General features: G+C 37.9%; 1 protein-coding gene across 6 annotated transcripts in view; it reads left to right on the plus strand.

Annotated features, from left to right (window-relative positions):
* Positions 1 to 6,645: 6,645 nt before the first annotated feature.
* LOC148060917 (single-stranded DNA-binding protein 3) overlaps positions 6,646 to 20,563 on the plus strand; it is a 32,433-nt gene continuing 18,515 nt past the window's right edge. For all 6 annotated transcript variants that reach the window (XM_087780156.1, XM_087780157.1, XM_087780158.1 and 3 more), the window contains exons 1-3: positions 6,646 to 6,847; positions 14,700 to 14,772; positions 16,434 to 16,495. In XM_087780156.1, coding sequence (XP_087636282.1) covers positions 6,792 to 6,847; positions 14,700 to 14,772; positions 16,434 to 16,495 — 191 coding nt within the window. In that variant the 5' untranslated portion in view covers positions 6,646 to 6,791. The remainder of the gene's footprint in view (positions 6,848 to 14,699; positions 14,773 to 16,433; positions 16,496 to 20,563) is intronic.

The raw sequence follows: 20,563 nt of genomic DNA on the forward strand, positions 1-20,563 counted from the left end.
AAAAAAATCGGAGAATATTGTATATTCCGTGTTGACCGCCTCATAATGTAATAACATGTTATTAACACGTTGTTGTTTCGTACTTAACGGAGACCCGGGACAGTGTTTTGACCTTGTTGAACGACACCGCGATGCACAAGAATCCTGTTTGCATCTATTGCATGCAACGGAGGGAAGGGCCGGTGTTTCCGGGGATCATCTGCTGCGTGAATCAATACTGCAGCTGTGATGAGGCAGTGATAGAGTTTGTGGTTGGAGAGCTTAAAGGATACCTACACCATTACTCCCCCTCCTCGTTCCCATGTCCGTGTCAGGACGGCTGAAGTCCAGAACAGCTCTTTTGTTCATCCCTTGGTCGTCTCTTTGCGGCAGTATTTACACCCCGGGCAAGAATGAATCTTTTGGGAATAATGATAGGCAGGAGCAACCTTCTCTCACCTCTAACAGTATGACGCGCTTTATTCAAAATACACAAGTACAGAAATAAAGTCGCATCTTGTGCTGAAATATGTAGTCTGTGGATTTTTAAAATCACTATGGACCCCTGTAGTTCATAGAAGATCATGCTGTATGATGTTCTTAATGGAACCAATTAATTCAAGCAAAGTTTGGATAAGATGTTGATGATGGCCAATTATAACAATGTTAATAACAGAGCAGTGTTTTTGTTTCTGGTGTTTGTCTCCATTTATTGATGATATATATAAATACAACACCAACCATTACAAAGCACCTACACAACCTGACCAACACGCAGGTTTTTGTTCGGAGAATTGTTCAAATTCTTCAGCAAACGGTGTTGAGTGGGATGGTGATTCTCACTGCCCGTTTTTTGTGATGTTAGTTCCACATGACCATTAAATAAAGTTATTCTGAATGATGGATTTTCTTGGTCTCAATGTTCTAAGATCCTGGTATCGGCTGTGTTGGCTTTGACTGCAAGTCAAGTTAATATTGAACTACAGGGATAAATATTTGGTCCGTGACATCCAGGTATCAGTAGGTCACAAACAGTTAATTTATTTCGCAACGCTACTAGTACATATTTACATAATATTGCACCAGGATACAGTAAGATGATCACATTTACCTTTCTCCACCTGTACACAGTAAAATTAAATATATTTGGCATTATTGAAATGTAAAATTACCATTCTAAAATATCTCAAACTAATTATACTATTGTTTTACTTCCTTCTTGGAACATTGTCTTTTTTTTTGTATTAAGGATTATCTTAACTCATCCCTCCTTAAAATATGTGTATTTTTTACACTAACAAGAGGGCACCGAAATTATCGGACAACAATCAAGTACTATAAATGAGAGGTCACACATCCTGTTTTCTATTCATTGGTAAAGCACAAACTAAATATATATTCACATTCTTATTAACTTATATTTATACCTAATGCATTATGTACATGATTGTTAGCTACACTTTTAATATCAAACTTAAAATATTTACATATGAGAATTATATATTTTCATATTATAACACATTATTTTTAGTGCCCCTTTTCCATGTATTCAATAGATTTCTACTACATTTTTAAACATAACAAAAAAAAATTCTACTCAACTGAACTGAATGACACGGACAAATAATACAATTAATTAATAGAAAACTGTAATAAATAAATCACCACAAAACACGGACAAAAGGACGAAGGAAGTGAAATAAGAGTGGAGGTAAAAGTGGGAGGAGACAGAGATGAATTCAGGTTTGTTTTGGTTGGCATGGTAACTGATGCAGACTTGTTAGTGCCCTCTATAAGTGTGACTCTGTCTTTGTGTAATCTCATTCTGCCTCTCGAACCAGGGATCTTATGATCCATCATAAAGTATTAAAAACATAATTCTCATTCATTCAATTTCAACACTCGCTCCAGGCTCTACACACGTTTGCACAGCAGCAATAGTGATTGACATGTGAAAGTTAAGTGAGGACAAAGCTAGTTGTTAAATAAACTGTCTTGTACACTCAACGTGTATTTGAACTGTTTGGCTCTCATAGCACCACATCTGCTTGTCACAAGACTGAATTCATGTGTCCAACAATAATAGTACACACATTTACACACGCAAACACACGGTCAGCTGTGCCCTTCCCACAGCTACTTGTACATGCCTCACACACACTCTTAAAGGCATATGACGCTCTTGACTCTGACTTACACTAGTAGGTCAGTGTTGTTTAATCTTCATTTAAAAGTTAAAAGTTATAACTAGCTTAGTTTCAAAGGTTATTGAATGACGAACAATCTTGTCGTTGGTGACGGCAGCGTAAAGAACTGAGTAGATGACAAATGCATTCAGAGATAATATTAAAAAATAATGTAATGTAGTTAGTGTGGCTTGCATTCATGTACAATCTAGAGTTCTATAGTTCGACACTTCAATATTTTAGATGTAACTTCTTTCTTATTTAATGTAGTTCCAAAATATTTTGTGTTCTTCCTGATTAGTTACTCTGTCGTATTGGTGAAGCTATTGTTTTTTTTAACCTATCATTTATTTATTTATATAAGTAAGTAAGTAATTTATATTTGTAGAGCGCTTTTCCAGACCAGGGTCACAAAGCGCTTAAACAATCAAAACAATACCCAATAAAATATGTAGTTTAAAAGATTAAGACACATAACACAAACACAGGAGTCTCAGAAAATCAAGGAAAAGCCTGCACAAATAAAAATGTCTTCAGATGTTTCTTGAAGGAGTCAGTAGAAAACCTGGAAGGATTTCTCTCCTCTAGTCCTGAACCCTGTGCAGAAGTTGAAAAAAAAACAAATATAAATAATACACACACATCGTATCTATATGAGTATTTATCGACCAATTGGGGGTGATGACCTGATACACAGTCCAAAAGAAGGATCTGTAACCTTCTGTTCTGGATTACATTGGCAGTAATGTGTTTAGTAATTACTTCTGCGGTTCATTCGCTTTTTTATTTCAACATCTGATGGAGAATTTGGGGGTTTTCCGCAACAAACATATTTCGTCTATCTGGTTCTGCGCCCAATCTTTGATCCAGTAGGACGTAGTAGTACACCTCACTGGGGAGGAGCCAAGAAGTCGTCCAATTCAAAAGCTGTATCTCAAAGCTCAGCTTTATCCACTTATCGAGTACATTTTTGATGGACTGGACAGCAGTCTACTCATGTTTTTAGTCTGTGTAGAACCGTGATCATGTTTAAAGGGAACATGGATCCTCTTAACTTTAACTAGTCAGAGGAGTGTGGTGGTCAACCACAAAGAATTCGGAAAGTTAACAGCCATTAACAACTAAATTACACCATAAAAAAAGCAGTTTTGTAGATTTAAGACATCAGCCATGCACTGATGAAACTTGAAATTGACCAATTAAAGTGACTTTTTTTTTTCTTCTTATAATTATTAACTCAAACGGTAGCCAACCTCCAGTGAACTGGACTTGTATGATCCTTCACAGGTGGGGGTCCACCGGAGAACAGATCCAGGTTGTTCCTTCGGGGCCCCATGTCCCCAGACACTCGCCTACACACCCCTCCCCCAAGCCTGGCTCCGGGGTAGGCAATTCTTTCTTCGGTTTCACTCTTACAACCGCTCCGTGTATGGTTGACCTTATTTTTCACCGGAGACTCTTGAGGAGTTCAGCTCCAAGAGACAATAGGATGCTGGAGGAGCTCCATCATTTCACAATGAGATACGTGGATCGATGTGTACAATAGGTAGAAGTGCTGCACCTTTTTAGGATGCTTCCCTGGGGGGGAAGTCTCGGCAAGTGGGAGGAGACCGGGGCTGCCAAGAGAACATTGGGGCGTTCCTACTCAAATTCCGAGCACTAAAGTTGGACAACCTTCACTACCTCTATGTTGACAATCCAAGATGGCTTTATTATGAACCAGTTTTTTCAGACAACTGCTTGGATTGCACCGACTTAAAACTAATAAATTGTATTCATCAAATGAAATTGAAACACCTTTCTGTTTATTTCTATGAAATACAGTAAAAGAAACACATATTGTGTGGCTGGTAAATCCTCCACATCTTGATTTATTTATTATGATGGCCATAAGCTAGAAGAACACTTGTTTTTCCCTGAAGAGCTGGGAGAGGATTGACGTGTAAGGAAAAAAAAAAGTCACCTGAACTATTTAAAATAAACAAGCTAAAACGATATTGACACAGAAGTTTTCAAGTGATAGTTCAGCCAAATTTCACTCATTTTCTACTCACCTGGTTAGGATTATTTTTTGAGTAATGTGCCTTTTTAGAGTTATAGGCAAAAATGTAAGTACATTTTGTTGTACTTGTGACTGGAGCTCAGGGTTGACGTCTTGTTCCGTAAAGACACTTAAAAACAACCCAAAACCTCCAAGGTGCTTGTCTGCACAGCCATCTTGTATTGTAGCCTCGACATGAGGAATTGTTCTGGGAAAAAAATATTTCCTATTTGAATCACATGGCAAGTAGATTAATGCTCTAGCAGCTACTGCTAAAAACAATCTTTAAATATAGACAAGGTTAATTTTTCCGATACAATTTCTACTTTACAAACTGGACATTACACACTTGCACCATCGAGGTATTTAAATGTTTTTTAACTGCATTATTTTGGACAAAGATGAAGACAAAGACAACTGAGCTCCAGTCGCTGCATTTTAAAGAACGTACATTTTTGCCTATAACTCTAAAAAGGAACATATTACTCATAATAATACCAACCCTTAGTTGACATGAGGGTGAAATTTAGTTTCAGGTGAACTATCACTTTGAGAATGTTCGCTAACAGAAAATGTTCAATAGGGTAATGCAGTACAGGTTAAGTTAAAGTGACCATAAAATCCAAATTTAGCAAAGCCAATCTGATCAAACTAAATATCACAAATGTTTAAGCTTCGCCCAGAACTGAAGAATGATTCAGGGAATTTGATAAAAGCAGGTTAACATTTGCATATCCAGGAGGAAACAAGGCGCGTCTGTTGTGTTATGATGCAAAGCTGTGGTGAATGAACCGCGGAGATGTAAAAATTAGCCTCTGATAATTAAAGTTCACATCACTCCTACCCTTCGCACAGTACCTGAAGGCAACATGCAACAACTCTGTTAAATAAGACATGATAAAATGTAATAAAAAAAAGGATATATATATGTTTTTTAGTGTCCCAAATTGCACACGTTTGCACTTACACTTAGTATTTCGAGTGCACAAGTTTGCCCAATGAGCAGTGTGCGAAAATGTAGTGTGCACTGAGCACTCAATTGGTGCACTAAAATGGCCAGAAAATTTAGTGTGGATCGATGCACACTTTCCACTCTCAACGGCCGCCATCTTAGACGTAAGCGACGTCTCTGACGCCGCAAACGTCTCAAGAAAATACTGATTTTATCACAAAACAACGATAACACAATGGTACACTACTTAATACTCGTTTCAATCGGCGAACGGTGATGTATAGTGTCGGCGATAGTGTTCCAACTTCCGGTTGCGACCACCGTTAAAAAGTAGTAGAAGAAGAAGCTGTCGAGTCATTTCGAGTAAGTGTGTAGCGGCAGTACTTGATTTGAGACATATGCTGTGTCTAAAATCGCATACTACTCTTAGTATACTAGAAGTCAGTATGCATCAGTTTAGTGTACGTACTAACTAGTACGCAAATTCTCAACAGATAGTATGTCTGAAATCAAACACTGCTGCTACACACTAACCGGAAATCACATGACAGCTTCTTCTTCTACTTCTATTTAATGATGTTTCAACCAGCTGTTGGAACGCTATCGACACCTGCTGGCAGCACGTTTTGCAAGTTAGGAAAAAGAAATAAAGAAAAAATATGAGAATCTAAATAATCGCGAGATATTTAAACTGGTATCAGCACCAAAGACGTGTCGTCCTCCTATTGCTGCTGATAATGCACCTGTAAGTATATGCATATACAGTATATGCATTTATATATGACGTAACTTCCGTTTAAAACGTCACTAAGATGGCGGCTGTTTAGTGTGGTTAGTGTCCATCGAACCATGCTCAGTTTTGTGGGCGTGTTAGTACGCCAATTTAGTGTGCATGGCACACTAAATTTCGCATACTAAGAATTGAGACGCACTAACGCACTAAAAATACTAACTTTGAGTACGCTAGTATGCGATTTGAGACACAGCAATACTATCTGTTGAAAATGTACACACTAATCAAGTACGTGCACTATCTTAACGTGTACTACAAACCAGTGCACTCGGAGAAGTGCGTGATTTGGGACGGAGAGGATATTTATAGCTTTTCTATCCTCATCTGAACATACGAGAGAAACACAAATCCTTCAGTGTTTTTCTCTAAATATAAATAAAACGGGATTCACTTTTTTGTATTATGTTTGTTGCTTAATATCCGAGGAACTCGATCCAAAAGGCCTCAAACAAGTCAACTTGAACTTGAGCGAAGTGCACAATAACTGTGCCGCTGTCTCTTTAAGAAGCCCCCACCGTCGTGCAGCGGGGGGAGTGCGCGCCGACTCCAGGAACAGCGATTGAAAAAAAAAAAAAAAGCTCCACCAAGTGGACTGTTTCAAGTTCCCCCCGGCTGAAACCCTGCCTGATTTGTGGGCAATGTTGGGGATGCAGAAAAAAGGAAACCGGAGCAAAGAGAGAGAGAGAGAGAGCGAAAAGAGAGAGAGAGAGCGAGCGAGGGGAAGAAGTGAGAGAGGGAGACAACACTAACTGGGTAGCTATGGAGATAGTAGCTTTTCCTGGTCACTTTCTTTGACAGGTGTCGAGTGGGATAAAATAAGTGTCAGAGCAGCTTCCAAAGATGTACGGCAAGGGCAAAGGAGCTGTGGTTCCTTCCGACAGTCAAGCGAGAGAAAAGTAAGTCTTCTTCTTCTTCTTCGGGGGGAAGAAAAAAGTCCAAACGCGTACGGAGGCGCGAGCTAGCTTGGCTAAACTTGGGGGGTTTGTTGGGCAACTTCAGACAGCTGGGGGTTTAAATAGTTTGGCGAGCGAAAGGCGTCCATGTGTTCCGCGTCTTCTCTGGGCTTCTTTTTGTTGCAACTCCACGCCGTGTTTGTTCGCCGCTCGACTCGCTCCAGGAGCTCCAGCTCACCTGCTTCAAAACTCTTTTATTTCCACTTGTTTCCACGGTTAAAAGCTTCCGCGTCCACTCGGCGACCCCCACGTGTTTTTAGTGAAACCCCTTAAATAACCGGTTTTTAAAAACGTGTTTCTGTCTCCTGCGTGGAACAATGGGGGGGTTATGGATGTGTAACTTAGCTGGTGTGTGGTGTAGAAAGTGCGAGTGGTTTTGTGTAAATGGATGTTTTTTTTCTGTTGAAAATGTGCCGGAGAGGAATGATCCAGGCAGCGGGAGTTTCGAGCTCCATCGTGGCCCGACCGTGAGCGACTTCGCTCGGCGGACTTACCAGCCGCCGAGTCCGGGGAGGGAGTGGAGCTCTGGAACTTTGGCTGTCCCGAGTAGATTTTTTTCAAATCGAACTTTTCTTTTAAAAACCCTATCCTTAAACTGGTTTCTGTCTCGGAATCACTTTGATTCGTGGCATGCATTGCTCTTTTTGGAAGAGTTGAAAGTCTCAAGCCAGGGCGGCTTCAACCTTCCAGTCCCTTTGTCTGCAGGTCTCCATGCCTGTTGTTCGCTCCTCGTCCTCCACCGCTCGTGAAACCAACACAAAATACAATGAATCGAAGGGATTCTCAACTTTTTCAAAAACCCGCACACCCTCGACTTGTTGAAGTTCTTTACTCTGTTTTAAAAAAAAAAACGGCACCAAAGTTAACTTCTTAAAACGTGCGAGCTGGACCAACCCGGTCCTCTACGACCATCTTCTCCATCCTTTTTACGCTTCACTATTCTAATGTCTTTTCAGCCGATTTTCTGTCCCTCATCCTCCCCTGTTGAATTATTGAGATGGACCGAAGCAGCTGCTCTCAAGCTTCTGCGTCAGGGTTGGAGAGAGAGACAGAAGGAAAGGATATATGGTGGGCCAGACTCATCCATGTTTAATCTGAGATGGGGATTTGTCAGGATGTTGGGTATGATGCTGGTGGACCACGGGGGAGACCTTGAGTGGGAGTGTGTCAGGAGGAGAGAGGCGGCAGGTCAGGAAGTCACTTCACATGGTCTGGATGAGTTGAAACGGTGTAGCAAATTAAATAGTTTGGTTTATTATAGTTCAATCTCATGCCACTTGCCATTAGATGTAGTAATCTCACTCGCCAAAGTAGGTCATGTCCTTTAACAAAAATGTCTTATGCCCATAAACATGTTGCTTAAATGCGACTCTACCCATGTTTCAAAAACCTCTTCCTTGGCCACGAGTGTGCTTCTGAACTTTTAATAATGCAGGAGGCAAGGTTCTCACACACGCACACACACCTCCTTTTCTAACCCACACAAAAACACACCACACATAAAATTTTCATCGATTGACTCTTGGGGGGGTTGGAACTGCAGCGTGATCCTTCCATCCCTAGACATCAAGTCCTTAACTCTGCCCTTTGAGTCGCACACCTATGTTTACATGTGTCCATCTCCAGACGTCATTGCCACTTTTATTGATTAAATTCAAAATGTTGAAGTTACCTGTAAGGATTTTTTCTAACCAAAACGCCAAAGTTGAGTAGGTGTTGACGTGTGATCGGTAGGTAACAAAGTGGATACGTGTCTGTGGTCCAATACCAGTTTGACCTGCGAGTGACTGTGACTTACACTCTACACCGGCGGTCAGAGAGCTCTGTGACTGACAAATTGCCCTAGAAAGTGGTCAGATTCCCTTCGGCCACATGGACGGGCGAAGGTGTGCGTGTCAGAGAATCTGCTGCAGGACATTCTGAAAGACAATTGAACCAAAAAAAAAGAAGTATTGTTTCAAGTATGATCCGTCTCTAAAACGCCTCAGTAGGGAATTGTCTTTCTGGTCTGACATCGGTGAGCTGGACAATTGGAATTCTGTATTTGTTCAAGGTGGAAAAAGAAGGAAGATATGCAAGTTCCAGGAATTTGGTGATCAGCCGCAAAAGAATGGTCTTGTGTGCGGTGAGAGTACACATGAAGCTGGCATAGGAACTCACAGGGTGCTTGGTATTTGAGAGAAGGAAGGCTTACCCCTGGACTCCACTCAAAGTGGAAGAGCTGCGGTACTGAAGCGCAGCTCCATGGCAAACAATCATCTTGTCCACAATGTTACGAATACACTAAAGTGATATCAACTCTCACAGCGGAGATCTTGGTGCTGAACATGAAGCCTAGTTTGTTTCAGTTTAAAATCCTTACCAAAGGTTGCCCAATCTATTTAACTTAAAAAACATACAAACTGTTTTCCCCATTGAACAACAATACATTTCTAGTGCATTTCCTAGTCTTACCATGGCTCGTGTAGAAAAACTGATTAGAATTCAAGTCAAATTCATGGCTTCAATCTTTAGTGGGAATCAGGGGTGAGCTTTATTTGTCCTATTTTTCATTTTCTAGTTGGTGCTGTATGTCTGGTTCCAAACCTGTTTACCAGTACAATACTTGATGGTGACAATGTTTACCTACGCGGAGTACTCTGGTAAAGGCAATATCCCAATTCATGAGGATGTTTCAGCCGATGTCTAAAACTACATGCAGGAGAGTACTTCAAATGGTCCAATATTAGGTAGGAATGAGACATTCTAAGCAGTATGTTTCATATATGCTTTAGCCCTGTCAACTCGCCAGTCACTTCCTTGTTTAGATCCAGCAGATTAGAAGGACTCTGATCATATACATCTTCTACGCTCAACTGATTCTGTAGATGAGATATATATATATCTCTTCGAACAATGGTCCCATTTCTTTGCATATTAAAACCGTCATTTGAGATGAGATGTTAACATTGCAGCGAATAAGTGTTTGTGGCTTTATCTCAGACCCATAACATGAACATTTGAGTCAAAATTCACAATTTCAAGGCCCCCAAAACACCATCGGCCTACAGCCTCCAAGCTATCAACTGAATTATCCTGGTATCACAAGAGAAGGTCTCCAACAAATCTTTTGTTAGCATGAACTTTAAAAGCTTGATCATAGTCAGACTGGTGTGTGTGTATATATGTGTGTGTGTGTGTGTGTATATATATATATATATATATTGTAAACGTCTTCTGATGTTGGGTTATTAGGACAAGTTTAAATTACCTTGTTAGCCCAGCTAGAAGTCTTGCTTTAGAAATATAACCCAAAGACGATGGAGGAAAAATGAATTAATATTTATTTCCAAGCCCCTGATTTGATTTTCTCTTAGACAATTAAGCTCTACTGACAGGCTATTGGGTTTTGGGATGCTCTTTGTGGGCATCTCGTGTTTGCAAGTCCCATTATCACATTTTTTTTTTTTCTGTAGTCTCCATGGCCCAAATGAGTACAAATGCGTGCTTTACATTATGTGAGATTCACTTGTGCTTAGAGAGTCAATGCTGAAATAAAAATACTACATGTGTACAGTTGGCCTTCCATCATTTTGTTAATGATTTAATTTAGATCTGGACCATAATGTATAACTGAGATTATTAAACTTTATGTTGTATCAAAGTGGTAATAAAGTCAGTGGATACACATAAAGCAAAACTTTTCTTTTTCACTTAATTTTGCCAAACACGCAATTATACGATTGATTAACAATTTATACGCTATTATAAAGGACTGTCCATCCCAGTTACATTGTAATCTAACTCTCTACTTGCAAACATATTTATTATCAATGGTTTGTCGAGTATTAGCTTTACAACTTGATAGAGATGTTGCGTTCAGTCGCTTTCTCTCTTCAATTGTAACATGCACTTGGATTCTGTGCTTTCTTAAACTATTGTTTCATTCTTAAAATTCCTCTCAAAGCAAAACAGTGGTGTACACTGTTGCGTCAGCTTTCTGGAACAAACCTCAGGGCAGCCCAGAGTCAGTTGAAGTGAAGATTTCCTTGGGGTACTACAGTTTCCTCCCACGGACCAACACAAATGTTCTATTGGTTCCGAATGGCAAGACTTTACTTTTTCAACCTTGAGGTCAAAAGCTGACCAGTTATGTCATTCTTTTCATGGCATTAATCCAGACTAAATATGAATCCTATTTAATGTTAAACATCTACTAAATCCAAAATAATATTTTTAATTAATGTCACTTTTTTATATTTACAATTAATACTACCTCCTACAAAATTCCCTGCTTGTATTGGCTGTAGAGGCCTCTGGGCTTCATACATAGTCAATTTTTCATCTCCCTTTTTATTTATACATACTGGCCCTGTTGTTGAAATTCAGTAATCGTGTTTTCTCATGTTGAATTCGGTCTAAATAACTTGAAACTTTTCTAAACTACTTAAATGACTCATTAGTAATAGTCGTTTTCAGATAACTGGGTTTAATTTGTAGGATTAATTTAAATCCATTAAACAAGCATTTTAAAGACTTGAGTATTGTAGATCGAAATACAAGGAAAAAAAAAAAATCTAAACCCAGTTGGTGTTTTTTGAGTGATGAGTACAAAAATGGAGTGCGAGCTAGAGACGGATGTGTGAAGTAATGCCATGTTAACTGAAGAGTTAAAAACTACATTTGGTTTGGATATCAGTGATAATGGGTTATATTCATCAACATTTGGGATTTTTACTTTTCACCAGGAGGTCTGGAATGTAACCCCATGATAATCAAGGGATTACTGTATAAAGATATATTGAAGTCTGACCCACTCTGACATGACAAACACTCCTCCCTGTTTACAAATCCTCTTTAGTAAAACCTTATAATGGGTATCTTGCATTTTTATTTATTGTTTTTATAAAGGGTCTGTGCATATAGCCACTAAGAACCATTTATCACCTGTTAAAAAGGCTTGATTAATACTTATTTCCTAAATGAGTTAATAAACTACAAAGAAATGTACACGTATAGGTTTGTAAGTGAACATTAAAATACTTTTTCACATTATTTATCATCTGGCTATGTAATACTAAGTATGTGCTCTTACATTGATAGTGAAGGATATGTCAAGGTTAATGGTGATTGATGTAGCACATACAAATACATTTCTATTTAAATTAAAAGTTCTTTACTTTACTAACATGAACTCTATTACAACAATATATGTATTTTGCCGAATAAAAATGTCTTACCACTTAATTAAAGGCATTTATATTGACTAATGCCAGTGTGATATTAGAAATAAACCTGACTAAAGGATGTAAATAAAAGTGTTTTCCTTATTATTATTATTAATAAATAATTTGATGGATGGTTGAAGAGCCATCATAATAAACATGGATTTTGATTTGATTGTGGACAAGTCCTGGCAAGAAACATTTTTATTTCCACATTTTGGCTTTGTTTTCATTCTCATAATGACGACTTCAAGTCTAGCAAGCCTACATGGATACCATGGCTCAACAGAAGAAGGTTCTGATCTAAACGCTACTTAAAAAGACATCACCTCGCTTCTCAGAGCCAAGTGGAAAATATCTAGCTTTGTCAAATTTAGTTTTTGTAAATATATTAAATAACTTTCACAGGGGCTTACGGGCAGCCTATTGAAGAAGTCATATTGTTGAATATATTCAATCTTAAGAGGCTTAAAATGAGCTTAATGTGCTTAAGAAGACACTCTACACTTTGGAGTGCCCCACCACCGCCTGATTAGCTCAAACTCACGTTTCATTGATCACTTCATTGACTAATTACGGCGACGCCGACACTGAGCTGCCGTCCTTCTCATTAGGACCATATTGGCCCGTCAGGATCTTGGCCTGCTCTGGGCACGGGGGGCACTGTCATATCCACACCGCCGGTCGATTGATGGTCCATTAACAGCCTATTAAACATGACTAAGTGAAGGAGTTAGGAGGACAATGTTGGGTCAATAGGGGTTTGCCACTCCACAGCATGATCCTCGTCTGTTAATAGACCCCGTTGGATCGCTGGATTCAAGTTTGAATGTTGTTGGATTCATATTCCGTTTTCATGATGGGGACGCGTTGAATGCTTTTATTTGATGGTAATACTAATGTACACACCCTTAAGAGTTGTATCAAGACCAGTTTGGCTGTATTACAAGTCAATGTATTCACAGTATGGTTTCAGTTAATACAAAACTACAGTGAACTAATTGCAGTGAGATACTTACAAACTGATCTTATTCTTAACATAATTGGAATATTTAAAAAAAAAAAGCCTGAAAATGGAGCAACATTTGCATTATGACGAAAAGTGCATTTGTTGTTGTTGATTCTTTCGTTCTTGCAGTGTGTTGGCACAGCTCCCCATTTAACTGCGAGATTTACCAAATGTTTCAACATTCTAACGGGAACATGTCGCGGTTATATTCAGCTTTTGTTTCATTTAGTGCACGTTGAATAATCATCACCCTACGTGACATATTGTTTGTTGAATTTTGAAGTAAAAAAAAAATCTGAATTAAATAGTTTTCTAAGTCAGAATCTGATGTTGTATTACTACAACTAAAATTGCAAAGTGAGGTTAGAGGACATCTTGGATCACTAAATAGCTTTTACTAACAAATGGTTGAAAATGATTTCCCTTCTGTTCCAAAAAATGGTGCTATTGAGTTGATTAAATTCCAAGAAATGGAAAGAGTCCCTTTTTTTGAGTACAATGGCTATCTGTAGGAGTGAATTGTAACGTAATGGCTCAATAAGCTTAATAGCCATTTACTTTTTAGTGCAACTTAATACCTACATAGATAGATCTACTATACAAACGCAATGAAACTCACTTGATACAAAGTAGCAAACCAAAAAAAACATGCAATTATTACGTTCAATATCACGATATTGGAACATGCGATATGCATATCGAAAACATGTGCGATAATTTATCATTATTTATTGTAAAAAGCGGCAAGTATTGTAGAAATACAGTGGCAACAACAATGGGCAATACTACAAATCTACACAGCCACTTTAGAAACCACCACAAGGACCTTTCTTTACCAGTCAACAAGTGCACATAAGACTCTGGTAAAGATGGGGAAAGCGAAAGGCAACCTCACAAACCACTATAAATTAATCGTTTGAATTGTTTTCATACAAATGAGTGATGGCAGCAAAGTGACACAAAGCGCTAACCACAGCGTTATATCGCAAACTGCACTCAGTCAATTCAGTATGTAACGATGAGTTTTTGGATCTTTTCGACGGAAGATATCAACTGCCTTCTTGCACATATTTCACGCAAATTGCAATTACAAATACTTTTTCATTTTTAAAAAACAAACAAAAAAAAGATCCTGCAGGTACTTCAACGCATTACATGACTTTACATGATTTAAGAAATACTGGTGCCATATATACTCACCTGTAGTATATACAGTATATACCTGTAGATCTGCATTTCTTGCAAAATGTCTTCTCTAGATGCTCATTAAAATTAAAAAACCTCAATTTTGGTTCTCAAAAAATACACTTTATACGGACTGTAAACCCCTAAAATGTAGCTTAAGTAAATACAAGTGAGATGTTTTTCCTTCAGATTTTTTAAAACTTGTGAATCTCCCACTTCTTTTGTTTGCGACTATTCTTCCTGGATAACTAGCTATTAAATGTTTAGCAGTGGACTTGAAAAGTTTCTGCCTACAAATATTTGCTTATAATCTTTTAAGTCAAAAGTGGTTCCAAGCATATTGACACATCTGGATTCTGCTGTTTGAACTCAATTCCGTGTCCTGTTTGTGTTTCAGGTTAGCGTTGTATGTGTACGAGTACCTCCTACATGTGGGAGCACAGAAGTCAGCACAGACTTTCCTGTCTGAGGTAAGACATTTCCAAGACGTTTGAATTGTGTTCCCTTTTTTTTAAAACTGCCTCCAGAGAAACACAGTTTGTTTTTATTGTAATGTCATTAAAACTCTCGAGAGGAAACCGAGCAAGTAAGGCCACATTTGAAAGTCCTCGTGTTACCTGGAACATGTGCCTCGATTATTTATGAATGTAAAGCGGCTCAGTTTCTCTGGTCAGTAAAGCCTCATGCCGCTCCAGTAGATGTTAGATAGCGGACGGATGTACTGCCTCTCAGATATATACTTGTCAGTCTAAATGTACTCCTGATTACACGAGTGCAAGGTGTGGCATACATTTTTCATAAGGATCCTATAAAGTTACACCACATCCTGCACGCCACCGTGAGTCATGTTTAAAGTCAACCAACGCCACTTTGTGGCATTAGTGTAGCTGTTTGTAGCTGTTTGTAGACTTGGGTGGTGTGGTGGTTTTGCACTGATGCCTCTCAAGAGGAAGATCTCATTTTGGATGTTTACCTTCCACTATTGTTGACATTATTGAAGACTGACCGGAGTAAAGTGATGCTGTTAAGGCGGCTGTTTAAAATAAATCTTCTTGGTTTAGATGAGGCTTGTGACACACGTACACACTCGATGATAGAGGGTTCAATGCTGGACACGAGGCAAAGTTTGTGACCAACTGATTATATGTTCTTAACACACAGACCAGCAGAATGATGATCCCAGTTAACTCATCTCCTTCTTCTTACTCTATGCATTGTTCCTTTTTACAATATTCTTATTTCTTAACAAGACTGTCCCAATTGTGTACTTTCCAATTTCTTCTGTTCTTCATATTTCCTTTTTAATCAAACATTCTATTGTTCTGCAATCTGATTTGTAATACTTATTTATGCCTTCCTTACTTGATTGCTTTTTTTCCAATTGTATGTGTTATTCCACTTTTCTAATTTTTTTAAAAACCTCACAGTGGGTTGTAGATTTTACCTAGAACACTTTACTTTATGAATGAAAATCACCCCTGATTTCTGCCGATTCATTAAACGGGCGCAGACAAAAATAAAACATTTTGGTCACAGTATTAGTGATGTGTCAATCACTCTCAAATTTGTCCTACAAAAACCAGACCCTCATAAGCAGAGTAGAGAGGGTAACGGGACCCTCTCTACTCTGCTTATAAGGGTCTGGTTTTTGGGAACATTCCAAAAAGAGTCTAGTTTCTTGCAAAAAATGATTAGTATTACTTTTCCTTAGACCAAACTGAAAACACCACAGTTTTTACCTAATTTAAATTTGAATCACATGGGCAACTCGCCCATTTTGATTCTAGTGGGGGGAACTGTGGACCCCCTGCTATGACGCCGAGCACCCCCACCCCCACCTTTTGCATATACTTCCTCATTCTTTATCCTCGAAGGTTTGAACAGAACCATAAATGACGATCTAGTATTGCTTTAAACGAATACTCCTACTACCATTATATGACAGCTACTAAGAGGTTAAGGGTGCTGTTGACGCCATTGAGCACAATGGGTTTTAAGGTTCTTAGGCTCCTTATGCTTTATTTTGTTTTTCCATTCAATTTACATCCCTCTCTTCAAGTCTTCTCTCATTTTTCTTGATGTGTATGTTTTTCTCTTCATAATATATTTCTCAATTTGCTCGTGTTTTTAGATAAGATGGGAGAAGAACATCACATTAGGAGAGCCCCCTGGATTTCTCCACTCGTGGTGGTGGTGAGTCATTTTTTCCTTGCTTGCATTGCTATACATTTGCCTCTTTTTTTTTTTTTTCAAACTGTATTAATTCTGCCAGGCTTCCATTAGTTCAGGGAATAAGTAGTAATTTGTTTGGGTTCTGTACTCATAATGTTAATACTCCCAAAAGAATACAAACAAAAGGTCGCATGATGTCTTTTTGACTTTTGCCAACTTTGATTTAATTAATTTCCCCCCCTCAGTTGGTAGAGTAGCATCAGTTGTTAATGCCAAATCCCTAGCAAGTGTTATTTAACATTTCCACATTGTCATCTCTAGTGACCATCAATCCAAGCAAGCCCTGTTCTGCTCCTGCAATATAACAAATGGGAGATACTCTGTTAAGGTTTATTTCTATTAAAATAATTACTTTTTATAGCATGGAACGCAAAACAGATAATCATTTCAACGTAAAATGTATAATGTTTCATTGTTTTGTAAAACACTCAATTTTACTTGCTGAGGCATCAGAATAATTTGGATAGTTTTTCAGTTGGTTGTGAAGTAAATATTTGCCATTTGCCGGTTAAAAAAAAGGCCATCTACACAACTTAATGGTGCATAATTCACTGTGTGATAACTAGCCGCTGTCTAAAAAAAATATTTCATGGCACAGAACAAAATGTTTGAGCATCAAAATATACCTCATCTTTAACTGTCAATTTCCAGTACACAAAAGTAAGTGGAAATGTACCCGTGTTGCGTTTCGGCAATGAAAAATGCTAATGAAATATTTTCGTCAACAAGCCCTCAACACGTATTAAAAATCAGACAAGACTCAATACAGAGGCAAACAATTCATTTATATCTTAATTACATTGACCAACACAAGACAATACCTAATTTGATTTAGTTTATATATATTTTCCAGACATCTCATTTACTGGCAAGTCTGGCGTGTTCAATAATGCAGGAACAACTATGGTGTTGGCAAAAAGGTTCACATAAAAAACAATGTTTTGAAGTATGACACTCGACTTAAATCAAATGAATCAACAGAAACTCTTTGCTCGATCCTCCTGAGTTTTCAGTTAAATATAATAAACATCTTCCTCAAAAAAAAATAAAACTCAAGATTTGCTTGTCGTTTCAGAGGTCTATAATACTATTTGAAGGAGACGGCAAAATTAATATCTATGTCTTTCGTTAAGAAACGAAGGCAGAAATCTAACTGTAGGCAGTTTTTTAACAGGGAAGTTATACATCTCTTAAAAACATGGGAAGGTACACCTCTGAGATATAATATCCTGTCACACTAATGAATTTGGGAAATGATGATTAAAACGACTCCTATGGGTGTGAGGTCTCACCCAGTCACAGCCTTGTGGGTGACCAGACTCACCAAGGGCGTGACCCCCCCCCCAGCTTGCCCCTCCTCCAGTTTTCCATCTTTTTAGGCCTGTTCCTGAAACAATAGATCCAGATGGTTAGGGAATGGCCTCCCCCTTTGCATTCCCCTCCCCCTCCTCACCCCACCGTCACCCTTTGTGTGCCCCCCCACCTCCCACTTGTCTCCTTTGTTCACAAAGGAGAAGGATTCTTAGCAGATTAACCCGTTGCATTCCAGGTCCCTTTGTGCCCCCACTCTGTTCGTTGGCTCCCTCCAACCTCCTTCTGTCATTTCTGCCCCCCAGCTAAGATTTGACCTCAGGGGGTCAGTAACACTCTAAATACTGACCGGTAGTTTCACTTGTTTTATTGCCAAATTACCATCAGCCGTTAAACCTGAAGTTACCTTTTTTGAAGTGAAGTGCTTGATTATAGGTTGTCGATCATTTGTCTCAACTAATCGTCCAAAAATAAGACTATAACAGACTCTAACTGAAATGTTAATGTTTTCATTGTCTGCTTCTCTCATGTAACTTTGAACAGACGCCCGGTGCACTCATGGAGGTGCATGGTAATGTATACAGACAATGGAAACGATGATCGGAATAAGTGGCTTCATTAATCACAGATCTTCTCAAAAGAAACTGCTCTTAACTGGAGATACGGCAAAATATGTCTCCACAAGTGTTTCGGTGGATCACAAAGGATTCATAATTACTAAGTTGAGGTGTCGGATCAGAGTCGATAAACATTTAGCACTTCTGTGTTACACGTTTTTTATATGTAAAGAAATATTTTAGATTTACTAAAGTGTGGAGTTGTAAGTTCAAGTTCTCTGCTGGGTTACAAGATCATATCTGCATCGAAGTCTTATCTTAAGTGGTAATAGTAAATAATGTTATCGTAAAGGGAACGCTGAATACAACAAGTGAACAGATCATATTTATGCTTGTGATGGATTTATCACAGGAATTCCTCACATCTTCTCTTGCTACACTAACCCTGCGTTGGCAGTGACTGTAGATTTTCATGTAGAGATTCACTCCTTGAGTCAAGCATGGATTTTCCACATTTTTCACTGTTCTGTGAGCAAAATCTTTTCAGTCTAAAAAAAATCTAAATATGTATTCATTTACCATTTTTACAGATATAATTACATCATGGTAGATGAAAAGCTTTGTGATTGTTTTGGTTTTTATGGGCAAGTAAAACTAATATAAAACTGAAAAGGAAGCTACATGTTTAAGAAGAGCCATTATGACACAAACTATCTTGCAGTTTAAAAACATTTAATTTGACTTACTTTAATTTACAGGTATATTATTGTGAATATGATCTTCTTTTCCATAAATCTGTACATTCTGAACATTCCCTTTGCTGAATAAATATTAAAAAATATATATAATTTATGAAAAGAATAATCAGATGAACTAAAATGTGTATACTATTGCCATCTGCATCTATAAGTAAATAATGGTCTAGACAAATGTCGGAAAATAACATTTTCCATATCTTAATTTTTTTTATACTTGCAAAAAAGATTCTGGTCATTTTAGTGAATTAGCAAATTTAAAAACACTTCATTTTAATAACTCTATTTTACATCATAGGCTGTGGAGATGGTATTTTTCACACCTACCTGAGGGCTCTCTTGTATTGACTGTGTTTACATGCATACAGCCCATTGGTTCTGTTGCAGCCTTTTGTCTCAATATAAAAGTTATAAGGTTTAATATTCCTTCTAAATTGTTGGGTTGTTCTGTACACGCATTAACTTGTTAGTCACTTCCGGGTTACCAGGTCAGGAGAACTGCGATTATGGTCATCATCCACTTTTTTCAGATGAGATGAACTAAGACGGACAACATTGCATTTATCATTCAATTTGCTCAGTCGTTGCTATTACCATGAATATTAAATCACGTTTTTAATTTTTTTTGGTATTTGTGTTCGTTGTTATTATTATTATATTCTGCGGTAAGGTGAATACGGTCTAAGAGACAATACCAAATATAAGAAATGGTGTTTGTAATATTGACAATGATAAATATAAGAATTGCAACAATAACTATAATAATATTAATTAAAACAAAAATAAATAAATATTTTCCCTATTTAGAAAATTGATTTAAATGAATGCACAAGTAAATATAAAACAGGAAATGTTGCAAATGATTTAGCTGTAGGTGACTAATGTTAAAATAAAAATAAATAAAAATGAGATGTTGAACATCTTTTTTTCTTATCTCAAACTTACTGGGTTTAATGTTGTTTCTGTTTTTTGAGCTAATTTTACATTTTATCTTAAAATGTTTCCATCTTACAATGTTGAGTTAAATGTTTCTCCATTTGATTTGATGTTGCCTCTCGGTTAAAGGAATCCTCTACAGTCTATAACGCCCTTCGGCTAAGATGGGTCCATGCAGAAGTCACATGATTAGTCATAAGGGGTTGTTGGCCAATAAACAAACGGGACAACATGGCGAACTACTATCAAAGAATCCTCTAGTTTTCTCACATGATAGAGATCAGCCATGGTGAGGTGAAGAATACATTCTTAACTTGGAAACACTTGATCACATTGTTGCATCAGCACTTACTCCCTTGGTCATTTTTTTTCTCCAGTGTCAGAGTAGCTGACAATGTAATGCTTTGAACGGACCTTTTAAGATTCTTTAACTTTTCACCTTAGAGGTTTTCCGTTCTGCTGACTTAGAA

This window comes from Callionymus lyra, chromosome 18, assembly GCF_982586985.1.
Source record: "Callionymus lyra chromosome 18, fCalLyr1.hap1.1, whole genome shotgun sequence".
Classification (NCBI taxonomy): domain Eukaryota; kingdom Metazoa; phylum Chordata; class Actinopteri; order Syngnathiformes; family Callionymidae; genus Callionymus; species Callionymus lyra.